General features: G+C 34.3%; 1 protein-coding gene across 50 annotated transcripts in view; it reads left to right on the plus strand.

Moving 5' to 3' along the window:
• Positions 1–13996, plus strand: part of RIMS1 (regulating synaptic membrane exocytosis 1) — a 461317-nt gene that overhangs the window by 359810 nt on the left and 87511 nt on the right. For 39 of the 50 annotated variants that reach the window (XM_021072879.1, XM_021072912.1, XM_021072956.1 and 36 more), the window contains 2 exons: positions 1608–1720; positions 7620–7786. The exons of the other annotated variants lie outside the window; for them this stretch is intronic. In XM_021072879.1, the coding sequence (XP_020928538.1) occupies positions 1608–1720; positions 7620–7786 (280 nt within the window). The remainder of the gene's footprint in view (positions 1–1607; positions 1721–7619; positions 7787–13996) is intronic. 50 annotated transcript variants of the gene reach the window in all.

Genomic DNA, 13996 nt, shown 5'->3' on the forward strand with positions numbered 1-13996 from the left:
ATAAGTTTGTCTCAATTCCTAATTATTCTTGAGTAGCATTTGCTTTATAATACTTACTATGATTCCTTGTATATCGTCAAGTAATTAATACATTTTTGAACTACTTTTCTCAAGATCTCTACCGAACCTTTCTTTAATCCTCGAAGTCATCATTTACTATCTCAAGTTAACAGTGTAAAGCAAGTGTGTGCTATCGCTTCATTCACATAACTGTGACATTAGCGATTGATGCTATCTAGTTTATTGAATTTAAACAAAGTTTAACATCTAGTAATTTGGTGCCAGAAGTATGATTAAAACATTTACCCACAAATTTCAAACCATGTATTTATCCCATGGGCTATTAGCCTGTACTTGAAGACACTATAAAAGCTACTTACTTACTTAATTTTTATAATAAGTGTTAGTATCTTTTATCAGGGATCATAAGCAGTGTTTAATCATTGCAATGGAAAAAAATTTGTCAGCAGGTGTTTTTATAAACTCCTGTATGTGATTAAATTAGCAGCCAAGTTAGTCAAATATATTGAAATTTCCACTAACCTTTATATCATAGGGCGTCTTGGCAGAAGCCCCAATGCATTAATCACAAAAAAATATGAGGGTTTTTTTTTTTATCTGATATATGTGTGTATATACACAACTTAAAAATAAACTGTAGTCTCATTGCAGAGGTTGAAGAGTTTGGAAAGTTGGCAAAAGATAAATTGTAGAGAATAAACATAGGCCTCCTACAACACAGGTATATGTACACAACTGCATTCTTTTCACTTATAAGAATGGAAAAAGGCAGGGTCTTAAAGCTAAGCTGCTTATGATGGATTTTGACTTAAAACAATTCACACTTTATTGAAGACTGTAATTTTTCCCATCTAAACAGTCACATCTGCCTCTTAGGTTTTTAACCAAGGCTTAACTGGAATACACTTCTTTATATATTATGTATTAAAGAACTAAAATTCTATACCACATTCTCAAAAAGCATGAATTTTATATATGTGGCCAGACATAGCTGTCAGAAATAGAAAACAAATCTTTCTCTTAACAAGCCCATTTTTGAGACTGGCAAATATTTGTGAAGAGTGGCTGGTAGAAATGAACATTTAATAGGAATGCCTCAGGAAAGCAGATGCCCTTCTGTTAACGCAGTTTTTAGGTGACTTTTGTAGCTGAGGATGTTATGTGGTATGTGTGGCATGTAAATAAACGTGCATGTCTGTGTGATGTGATCCGTATGCAGATGTGTGTTCTCTGTATATGTACATGCAACAACTTATTGATTCAACAGGAAGCATATTTTCACAATTCAATTTGGTTTCCCATAATCACTTATGAATGGAATTGAGATGATTTACTATCCGATAAAGAAATAGGGTCCTTGGCTTTTGTTACTAACATTCGTGTCACCCATTCTGTGTGATTTGAGTCATGTTCATCTTTAGAGTGACAGTTGCTAGCACTGTATCTTCTGCCTTTTGTTTATGAATCATGTTCTTTCTAAGATTTATTTGATTGAAGTCATATCAAAAGCATTGCAATCTTAAACCACTTGGTTCCTTAGAGGTGCTTCGTGTGTTTTAATAGGTTCCCGTTGTGTGTTTTTGCAGCAAGCTTAGTAGTGGAGGAGCGTACAAGACAGATGAAAATGAAAGTGCATCGACTTAAGCAGACAGCAGGGTCTGGGTCTAGTCAAGAACTTGATCGCGAGCAATATTCCAAGGTAAAACCAGTAGTATCCAACCAATAGTTTCCCTGTTAAAAAGTCCACTCTGGGTGGCAAATAGGACTGGCAAGCACCAAGTTGTAGGAGAGAGGTTATCATTCAGAGGATCACCTTGAATCATAACCTCTCTCCTCTTGGTATTTTCATAAGATGTAACACTGTTAACATACTATCCATTAACTTGGGTTAAATGTTTTTCTAAAAGGAAAATGAAAGTACTTGATATTAGTCACTTAATGATTGATTGTCAGTAGTCAGATTTACATAAATAAGATACATGAAGCCATTTTATTGCTTGAATATCATTGTATTTAAAGTATGAAGATACAGATTTATAGCCTTAAATACTATTTGGGGTTGATGTTCCAATGGAGATCTGTTAGCGAGTCCCAAAAATTATGTGATGTGGGATTTCTTATTGATCTGTCTTCAGTAAGAAAAGTAACATTTCAAATGCTGAGAAACTGAAATCCACATTTTCAAGTGATATCAAATGTTTAATTTACATTCCAGTATTATTTTTAAGGATGCGATAAGGAGTTTATAAACTGACAACCGGCACCTGTAATTTTGATTAAATTATGCACATAATTTTATACTTCATGAAGCAATTTAAATGTATTATCTTCTTTATTTAAAAGTCTTCTTTTTTTAGAGTACTACAAAAGTGGCAGCAGCCACTCTGGGACAACGTGTATTAAAATTTGATGTCAAGTAATGATGTCTTAGAAATTAAAAAATAAAAACTGTACTAAATCAATATTGTTAGCTTGTTACATGAACCTAGGAAAACCTACTCACTTTTAAATATTGGAGGTGGTTCATCATAGAGCTAGATAGTCAGAGACTAACACAAAAAAGTAGAGGTGGTTGCAAAATCTGATTTGTCACCAGACCACCATAGTGTCATCTGTGTTGGACACCATCTGTTGCTTTACATCTTAGGTTAGCTGCAGAAGTGTTCCAACTGGATGGTGCTAGGTTCACTGTGATTCAGTGGGCCCCAACTCACTAGGAGGCTGAAACAACATTTTAAAAAAGTAAAATCAGTAAAGCAAAATAAAGGAAAATCAGTAAGCAAATATACTTTCGTATTGAAGTATAGTAGATTTATAGCTATCAGTTGTATTAATTTCAGATGTACAGCAAAGAGAATGTTATACAGTACATATATCCATTCTTTTTCAGATTCTTTCCCCATATAGATTATTACAGCAAAGGGAGCAGAGTTCCCTCTGCTATACCATAAGTCCTTGATTGTCTATTTTATATACAAGAGAGTGTATATGTATAAGTGAAGTAGCCTGATGTTCCATAGAGTTGCTGATTCCAGCTCCATATCTTTTCTCTGGTTTGTTCTTTATGGTATTATCATTTAATCAGTTATTTGTCTGTCTCTTTTATGTGTATCATCATCATTTTTTGTTTTCTTTTACCACAAATGCAGTAAGAACTAGGAGTCAGCACAAGTTAGATTTTCTTCCTCCACTGTTGCATGTTGGTATTTGGAAAGTTTCTGTAAACCAGAAATGCTTCATTAAAGTTGGAATTGCATTACCAATTTCTTAACATTATATCAAAGGATAAGGTCAAATAGAACAGCACTGGTGACAGAGTCAGTGTAGGAAACAAGAAGGAGGTAAATAAAGAATCAGAGTAAAATCCTGAAAGCCTTTGTGTACTAGGCCACTAGTCATTTATCAGTTGATGAAAAAAGTGCAAAATGAAGTGCCCTAGAAGTCTAAACCACCACTGACACTTATATTCATCATGAATCAAAAGTAGGATTATCTTGGGAGATTCCAAATTCTCTGCTGGATAGAAATTTAGAATTTGGAAATACCTCAAAGTGATTTTCTATTCCAGCTCTCTTGTTCACCACATTTATTAACACTGAGACTAACTCAGAAGAAAGGAGGTGATTTATCAACATTAGAAAACCCTCAGGCTCCTGACCCAGAACTTCGCTGCCCTTTGCCTCTTGGGACATCATTGAGTGTACACATGACTCCAGTTTGATTCAGAGGTTCTTCTGTGGCTTTTAATTTGCATGCAGTTAAATCATTATATTCTTCCTTCCTTTTCTTTTTTCTCTCTCATTGCATTTGAATATTAAAAAAAATTACTTTCAAATATATTACTGTTGCTCTTACTGCAAATAAAATTGTTATAAATTATGTCAGCAAGTGTGAGATCAAAGAGATGGTGTCTTTAAAACCTTATAAGAATATAGGACAGGAAAATATATAACATAAAATAACAATTAGCTTGTTTTTATTTTTTATAGTCAACTAATAAGCATATTTATTATATTTCCAAATTGGCTTTGTAGATTTGAACAAGCTCATATGCATGTAATTCCATGTATAGGATCCAAAAACACATTAACACATTAGTCACCTGAGTTGTTTTTAATTTTATACATTAAGCAAAAGGTAAATACTCTTCACAATTCTAATATTCACATTATGGCCTAATGCCTACAATAAAATTTTTAAATAGTTTCCAGTAGGAATTTCAGTTAAACCTCTCTCATTTCTTTCTCAATTTTTATCCTTTTACCTCAGCCTTTTTAGTTTCCAAATATGTATTTATTCATATAGTTGGAAACCAGTATTTTCTGGAATTTTCTCATGGTGCAGTGGGGTAAGGATCTGGCATTGTCACTGTAATGGCTTGGGTTACTGCTGTGGCATGGGTTTGATCCCTGTCCCAGGAACTTCCACATGCTGCAGGAGAGCGAAAAAAAGAAAAATAAAAAGAGAGAACCAGTATTCCAGTAATTTCATAACTTTAATACTTTAATGTACATTAAATTAGGAACTTTATTCCTCTACTGATTTTAGTGTTTTAATTCATTTGGCATTTTGGATGAAGCAATACACCATAGTTGAAATTCTCCCAAATTAGAAAATGGTTAGGTGTTTTCAAAATATTTTTAACTAAATACCAACAGAAGTAGATTTTCTTCAGGGCAAAGAATAGCAGACACATATAATATAATTCCTAAGATGTTTCAAACCTGGCACCTCCTTAAAGTATTGAGTGAACCTAACTCCATCCTGAGTAAAGAATTAGCCCTAACTTGGCATTTGAGAGAACACAAAACTGCTTCAGTATCCTTAAAATTGACACTGTGCTATTTTTTTCATTGATGTTAGACAGAGTCGCATGCCTTGGTGATAGAGTGAAATTCATTCTTAGAGAGTGAATTTGCATGTAGGCATTCCTATTACAAGAGTCCTTGTTTCTGTAACCCAGGAACAGCAACCAGGCTTGATGTGATAGGTTTTGTAGGTAGCTGCTGAGCATTTATTATTACTTGTCAAAATAGCAGCTCTATGTTAGAACTTCCCCTCACGTCAGGGATTTTTTTCCCTGCTATGCGATCAGTTTACATTTTTCCTGAGGATGGTACATTTCTCAAAATATAGCGAATGTACTTCCATTAAAACATTCCGTTGTTAAATAGAAAATTTAACAAATTATGCTTGATGAAAAGTCAAAGTGATTAAACTTTTAACATATTTTGAAAATAAGTAAATGTAATAGTAAAAAGTGAGTATAAAAGCCTTTCAGTTCCTTCAAATAACCAGTGTGAGGAAAACCATGATCTATAGTCAGAATAATTCTTTACCCCAACATAAAAATTTTAGTATGACATACAGGCTTTTAAGATCCCTTGTTTTGTCTCTTGGATGGAATACCAAAAGTCTATGTACAAAAAGGAGAGGAAGTGATGACATATAGAAAAGGAGGATTAATAGGTCCATGCACACTCACGTGTTCTTCTGTCATAGTCTACACTGCTTGTTAATGGCCTTTGCCGAATAAGGGGAGCATTTGTTCTGGGGATCAACACAATGCTAGAAAATCTCCTACAGCCAGGTAAATTGTTACTGTCTTAGAAACTAGTTCACTCATATTGTCTCATGGGAAAGTCATCATTACAGTGTTTGGAAACATTATAATAATTACATTATAAATTTATTTAGCAAAATAGTTTCAGAAACAAGTAATATAGGAACTATGTTTACACCCCAGTAACAGTATTAAATTCAGATTCTACTATGTGATCATATTAAGTTTTACATCTATTCTGTAAATAAAAAACAATTGTAATTGAAAAGAATCCTGTCAAGTCAGCAGTAGACTATCAGGTATGACAGGATTTAGTGATAAAATGCTATCACATTACATCAAATACATTATAAAATACATGAAGTTGTATAAATGGCTCAGTTATAAACATAACAACATATATGAATTTCCTTTGGTATTAAAATGTAGCATAGGACTTTCAGAAACAAATTGTGCAATCATGAAAACATATTTTGGAGAGATAATTTTATAGATATTCTATAAATTTGGAATGTTTTCATGCTTGACATGAAATTCTTTGCCCAGCACATGCACACAAGAGGTAGAAAATTGAAACTAATATTTAAATACCTAAGGCGTGAACTACTCTCATTTGAAGGATTATTAAATAAACATGATCCTTTCTCTGGGAGTTCTTTTAAAAGTATTATTGTCTTATAATTCTTTCTGTATATACAGATCCATATTTTAGCATAATTTTGCCTAGTGATCATTAGCAAGACAGTTTTTCAAACAAATTTTTAGAGATAGAGTGTTTGGATTATTTCAGATTCATTAAAACTCATCTGATATGGAACACAGAAAATATTAACAAGTTTAATAAGCATTTGATATTTTCACACCTTAGCATATAAGTGCAAATTTTTTTTTATTTTTAGAAGTATTTATTTTTTTTACGTAAATTTTTTTAACAAAATTAAATTTCATGATAAGAAAAATCCCAGCGTTTGGTCATGTGTTCCTTTAGTTACATGTTCTTTTATTTTAAGAAGTTATGTTACCTTCCAGTATCTAACAATAGAAAATCATTTATATAGTTATTTTAAATTTGTTTATACTTAGATAACTATACTATTCATTATGATTAAAACATGTAAAATAAAAATATAGACTAAATAAAGCTATGTAGTGTGTGATTCACTGTAATAAGAGAGCAAAATAAAAAAATAGGTCAACTGCCTGACACTTCATAAGTTTTTATGTTTTACCTAAAGATTTCTAAGACCTTAGGTAATGAGTATTAAAGACAGATATAAAGAAACATTTAAGAATGAGATGTAGTGTGTATTAAAATTTTAATAGGAATTCCATTTTTAACACTTAGTTGAATCATTTTTGGATAATTTTTTACTTTCAACAATTAGTTGATAATTTAAATCTGAAAATGACTAATTAAACCATAATAGAAAGAAAGCCAAAGTCTGGTCTTTGCCTCCATGACATTACTTATCTTTGGCACAGCCCCTCCACTTTAATATGATATGCCCTTTTGTGCAGAGATTTATATTTTTTGATGTAATTTGAAGAGTGTGGCTTAAGATAGGGAAAGCCTGTAGGTAAATTGAATAGAAATTTTAGACTCCAGAAGCATAGACACGTGGAAGCAGTCTCTTCCATGGGTAGAGTAGAAGGTGAGTAAAACTGGTAGGCAACAGTGAAAACCAAAGCAAGAAAAGAGAAACTGGTGTGCTAGAGAAGATAAATAATATTACTTTGAGATTCTAAGGATATGAGAATCATTTATTCAATTAATTTTCCACCCAAGCATATACACTTTTGATTATTTTATGATTCAGTCCTTATAAACCACTTCTTACCACTCAAAGGATGTAGGATCGTTGTCCTGGAAATCATATATTATGCTAGCTTTTGGATTATTTTAGATCCACACCTGTGTTTTTGAAAAGTGCATTTTTACTCTATGGGGGCCAAGTAGTCATTAACCTCACTATGTATGTCTCTCTTTTCCATGATCTGAGGATGGCGCTCACACTTTCTTGTTTTCGATCTTTAGTATAACATACATAAAGATCAGTACAGAAGCTGTGATAACGTCTCTGCCAAATCATCTGATAGTGATGTCAGTGACGTGTCCGCCATCTCCCGCACCAGCAGTGCCTCCCGCCTCAGCAGCACAAGCTTCCTGTCGGAGCAGTCTGAGCGCCCCCGGGGCAGAATTAGGTGAGTGGGCAGCACCTTTTGTACAAACTCATTTAAAAATGCACCTGGATTCCTGAATATTCTTGATAAAATAAAGTTTAGGTCAAGTAGCAGAAACGTTTCATTGAAGTGCCTGGGATTAGAGTAGGTTGAGCATTTGTGAACTGTTTTTTAGTGTTGCTCAGGTTGGTACTTTCTATCAGATAAGGCTTATAACCATGGTCATATTTTTAGAGATGACTTTGAGTCGCATTCGCACGAGTTCCTTCTAACATGATTAAATCCGCAAGGCGTTCTTTAGTTTAGTGTCAGAAAGCTCTTTCTGTAAGGGGCCAGATAGTAAATATTTCAGGCTATGCAAGACAGTCTCTGTCACATTGCTTTACAGTGTCATTGAGGTGCAGAAGCTCTGCAAAATAGGAGCAGGGTCATATTCCAATGAATTTTTATTGGCAGAAAAACAGAAAGTGGGCTACATCTTCCATGGGCTATAGTTTGTTTATCTCTTCTTAAAGCATACAGCAGTTGGTCTGTCTTCAGGTAGATGTGATAACAAAATACACATCCCTATTTTCCATTCTGTTGAGTTGTAAGAGATTTGCATGAAATTGGTTTAATCCCGACACAGTTGCCTTGGTTCTCACAAGGTACATAACCCTGCTGAAAGTTAAAAGACCCCAGGAATCTGATGCCATCTTAAGTTAGACAGACTCAGTATGGACCAGGCATACTTTATATTTATTCTTAACTAATTTCAGGAATAGAAATTTCATTGTAGGCATTTGGGGGTTGATGAGAAGTCCAACAAATATAAATGTCCAAAGCAGGAGCAGTCATCTTTCTAGTACCCTGAAAGTCTGACACGGATGATCACACATTTAGATGATGTAAGATAAAAATGTATCCTCAAGCATTCCGTCTTCATCAGTTTCTTCGCACCCAACTCATCTGTTGAAGCAAATTGAGAACAATTATCTTACTGTTAATTAACAATGTCATACTCTAAGAATCTCCAAGAGCAATTCCAATAGATCAGAATATGAATAGGACATGTTTTATCTCTAATTAGAGTGTGCTCCAGCATCTGGTCCTAACAAAGTATTAAGTTCACTAAAATTTAAGAAAGAATTATAAGGGCTAAAGAATGTAGCCAAGTTGAGCTGTCAGGATAAAGAGGTAACAATTACTCTAATCGATTCCTTTTTATTGAAATATTATTAAGGTATGTTTCAAAACCTATTCAGTTGAGCAAAATATTGATCAATAGGGCTTAAACAAAGACTTTTTCACCTTTAGTCATGAAAAACCATTTACTAAATAATTACAAAACCATAAATCTTGAAGTAATTTTGTTTGTTTACAACATAGGTAAGTACCCCGAGTCCTGCCCCATAAAGTACGACTAGTTAATAGAATTCATGTTACTAATGGATGTGAGAGTCATGTGTGAGTCCACTGTCATTTTCTTGAAATTTCAGAATAGATTCTTCAAAAATTTATTTTTAGGAAAAATTTAGCTGTATGATTTTTGAGGAAGAAAGCAAAAAACAGAGAAGATTTAGGCAGCTCAACAACAGGGACTATAGTATATACAAAGAGTGAGAAGAAACTATAGGGTAGTGCGTTGGAACCAAGCTTACTTACCTGGTGAGAAAATAAATGGTTTAACAAATGACACTAATTATACCTGTGTCATGACAAGACGCAAAAGATAGAGGATTTTTTTGTCCCCTTGATTCATATGACTTGTCTTATTCATCGAAGGTGGTGGGGGTAGAGGTAGACCTACCTAAAAAGGTACAGATAAATTTCCTAATGGCAAATCAGTTTTCTCCAGGCATTTCCTTGTTTTCAGCTTGCTTTTCCCTTCTCTGCAGTTTAGAACACACTTGAGCTGAGGTTTATTTTTATGTAAGTGGATTATATAAATATAGGCAGTAAAGCTAATGGCTAAACAAGTTTCCCCTGAAGCTAAGGTTAACTGTTTTCTGTAGCCCCTTATGTAGGTCGGGGATTCTTTCCATGTGGTGCGTGTTTGAGTTCTTAGAACACTAAGAGGAGGGAAGGAGGAAGAAAGAGCATAGGTTAAGATGTGGGAAGGGACAGGCTTTCTTCTGAAATTCAGAACCCAGTTTTCTTTTCATGTCTGTTCTTGATGCGCGCGTGAGCATGTGCACACACACAGTTCCTTTGCACCCACCATCAACTGTTTGGTAAAAACCTGAGACAGGGTTTGTCATTAAAAAAAAAAAAAAGGGGAGTTCCCCTCGTGGCGCAGTGGTTAATGAATCCGACTGGGAACCATGAGGTTGCGGGTTCAGTCCCTGCCCTTGCTCAGTGGGTTAACGATCCGGCGTTGCCATGAGCTGTGGTGTAGGTTGCAGACGCGGCTCGGATCCCGCGTTGCTGTGGCTCTGGCGTAGGCTGGTGGCTACAGCTCCGATTCAACCCCTAGCCTGGGAACCTCCATATGCCGCGGGAGCGGCCCAAGAAATAGCAACAACAACAACAATAACAACAAACAAACAAACAAACAAACAAAAAGAATAAAATGACATCAAAGGGTTGCGGGCTCATTAGTCTTAAATATCCACAATTTGTATTTAATTAATAGTTTATTAATTATATTTAATTAAATATTAATATTTAATTCACAATTAAATATTCACAATCCACTTGTGAGTAATGAATTTTATCACTAGAGTACTGCTTTGCATTTCTTTTTTCAGTAACTAGCACCTGCCTTGATTTTAAAATTCTTTATTCATGTTAATGCTTAAAAGATGAAAAATCTGATCAATATGTTAATAAATGTATTTATGTTTCATAATAGGTACCAACAAACCTTTGCAATCCTATCAAGTGTAAGGATGTTATTCTTTCCCAAGACTTCATGAAAGTATAAAGTCTAAGCCACATACTCAAGGAGATTATAATCTATTTAAGAGTCTGAAACCTATTTTTCTATTTTGGTTCCCTGTACAACTGACCCCTGAACAATGTGGGCAGGAAGCTGAGACAATTTGAGTAGAATCAGGACTCATACCCTGTTCTTTCGATCCCATATATTATCTCTAATTGAATACACACTTTGCCCCACACTTAAAGATCTATGAAATCAAAATACAAGTACTGTATTTACTGAAAAAACCTGCATATAAGTGGACCCACTCAGTTCAAACCCATGTTGTCCAGGGGTCAAATGTTTATGTCTTTTCTGAAATTTAGCTAACACAAGAAGTGTTTTACTATACATTACCTTAGATGGGTTTTATTCTGGAAGTCATTAAAAGAATTTAGAAGACATGATAGCATGTCCTAAAGTCGGTGGCCAGTATCTAAAAGTCAGCCAGATGTCTAGTATTCTCCTGAAAGACCATAGAGAGAAACACTCACTTGATCTTATCCATATTATATAGGACTGTCACATGTAGCCACTTAAATACCACGTATGGTTATGGGCCAAGAAAATGTCCAAAGAAGCACCTCTGCAGTGAGTAGTGGGCTGCACAGTATTTCCCAAACTCTGCTTATTACATTTTCCTGTTAATGACTGACAGAACATACTATTGTTTGTAAGGTTTTGAGAAGTTCTTTCTTGGAACAACTCGTTTATCTTTGTTTATTCCAGTATTTACCAAACTTATTTCATCCTGGAATGCCTGTTTTACATGAACATCTGTTAATGTATTGCATCATTTTTGAGTGAAGTTTGGGAAATTCTGTTTTAGATAAATCAGAGTCCTTTGACTTAAAAGAGGAAAGGCTGTAAATGTAGCTTCAAAAAGCCTGTTGGAGAACAAAACAGATAAAGTTAAATACTTATAACATGTATATAATGTGTATGGGTTTAAAACTATAAATATATTTGGATGATCAATCTCTAATAAAAGATCATTTTCATAATATAGGGAATTCTTGGGCCATATCCTGAGTCTTTTGTGTTTGAGGTAATTATTAGGGAAAAAAATATCTTGATCACTCAGGAATGGCACTAGCTAACCATATGATTCTTTCTGTGGATTGGAAGAGGGCATCCCTTCCTCTGGATGCGTTCTGAATGGTTCATTCAAAATAGTCCAAAACATGGGAGTTCCCTGGAGTTTGCTGGTTAGCTCTGGGCACTGTCACCACTGCAGCCTGGGTTCAGTCACTGGTCTGGGAATTGAGATCCCACATCAAGCCATTGCTTACCATGGCCAATATATATATATACTATATATATACAGTAGCGAAAACATATTCCACATTTTTAGAGTTTATGTATAAGGAAACTGTAGTAGAAAAACATACTATAATGTGTATATTAGGGTAATTAGCCTTTTATAGATATAAAGGATTAAAAGTTATTCTAAAAATTGTTTACATAGATTAAAATTACTTAAAACTAAATTTCTAGGATGATTCTTACAGTACAAAATCCACACTTTGCACTTCAGGATAATGGTCATCAACAAAGATTTGAGGTTCCTTGCTTTTCAGATTTGTTCTTCATGCAGGTTACAGTTTTAACTCAGTATTTGCTTAAATATTTCTCAAAGAATATTTTCCCATCTAACTACAAAATATACAACGTATATTAATAGAGGTGGCATAATTTTTTTTTTATGGCTGCACCCATGGCATATGCAAGTTGCTGGGCCAGCATAGCTGTGACCTATGCCATAGCTGCAGTAACACTGGATCCTTTAACCCACTGTACCAGACTGAGGATCAAACCGGTACCTCTGCAGCATCCCTAGCGGCTGCAGTTGGACTTTTAACCCACTGTGGCACAGTGGGAACTCCTAGGTGAGATGATTTATAACAAAAACTGCACATATACTAAAAGCCAGGAAGGAGATCTTGAATTTCTGATTCTCTGTTTTTATTTTTTAAACATCAAAGATATTCATTCCAAAAAGGAGCAGAATTTTCATGATATAGCTATGAATTTTTTTCGTCTTTATCGTATATCAGTTTCTTTCCCAGTAGACAAATTTTAGGTAAAATCAAGCTATAAAAGCAAAGGCAAGTATAATTCTGCAATTGCTTTCAGATATTATACAGTTTTAAAGGTTCTGTCAAAATCAACAATTTCCCAGTAGCATTCATGTTTGTTCTCCTGGACCTGCAAGGCTAGTGACTTTTAACAAACACACCTGAAAAGCAAATCTGATGCAAATAGTTTTTGGTCTTTTTATCATCTTTTTTTAAAAGAATGTTTTCAAAAGCAATCATTTTCTTATAGATTCATGGTGTAAATGATATGAGAGCAAATTTAAGAGAAGTTATCTTCAATATGCAAATAGTGGTCTTATAATGAAAAATTTACTAAAATCTGGCAGTTGATGTCAACAGGCATAATAACTAATAAGCATATATTGAAGGAAATATATTTATGTTTATTGGGAGATTTTAAAACATTGCAAGTTAAATTATTTGATGGTTTAAATTGTGATAGAGAATGAGTGCATGGGTTAATATATTCTGGGAAATTGATGCTGATTTTGCAGTTGTGTTAGAAAAATGTTACAGGAGTTCCTGTTGTGGCTCAGCAGGTTAAGAACCTGACTAGTATCAAAGAGGGTATGGGTTAGATCCCTGGCCTTGCTCAGTGGGTTAAGGATTTGGCATTGTGCCAAACTGTGGCATAGGTCGCAGATGCAGCTTCTATTGGACCCCTAGCCTGGAAACTTCCACATGCCACAGGTGTAGCCCTAAAAGAAAAAAAAAAAATGTTACAGAAAATTTCAAATGCCTTGTACTTCACGATGAAGTCCTTCAACTCAGCAAGGGAATACAGGATACCATTTAAAAATAATCTTTGTATTTTTTGTGATGGCATTTGAAAAATTCTTAACTGTGAATGCATTTGTTACTCTGTTAATAATCTTAGAATAACAAGTGAAACTTTCATTGTATATACTTGTTAATCATTATGCCTAATGACATGACATGGAATATAGTCAAGAGCAATCAAGAGCAAATACTTAGAGCTATCCACACAATTTTGCATGTTCTTATGTTGTGCTATGGAAAAACGGTCTACTGAGAGCTGTACATTTACTAAAAAAAAGGGGGGGGAATAACATGGACTTTTGATGATGGGGAGAGAATGAACTAGAACACAATGAAGGATGCTGGATGTTGAATATCTGAGAAAGGAAATAAAATTTGGCCATCTTCTAGTGGCTTCTTTCATGGCATTTCTTAGTTTTAATTGTCCAAGATTGATGAGCAGACTGTTAT

The sequence above is a fragment of the Sus scrofa genome, chromosome 1, assembly GCF_000003025.6.
Source record: "Sus scrofa isolate TJ Tabasco breed Duroc chromosome 1, Sscrofa11.1, whole genome shotgun sequence".
In the NCBI taxonomy this organism is placed as follows: Eukaryota; Metazoa; Chordata; class Mammalia; order Artiodactyla; family Suidae; genus Sus; species Sus scrofa.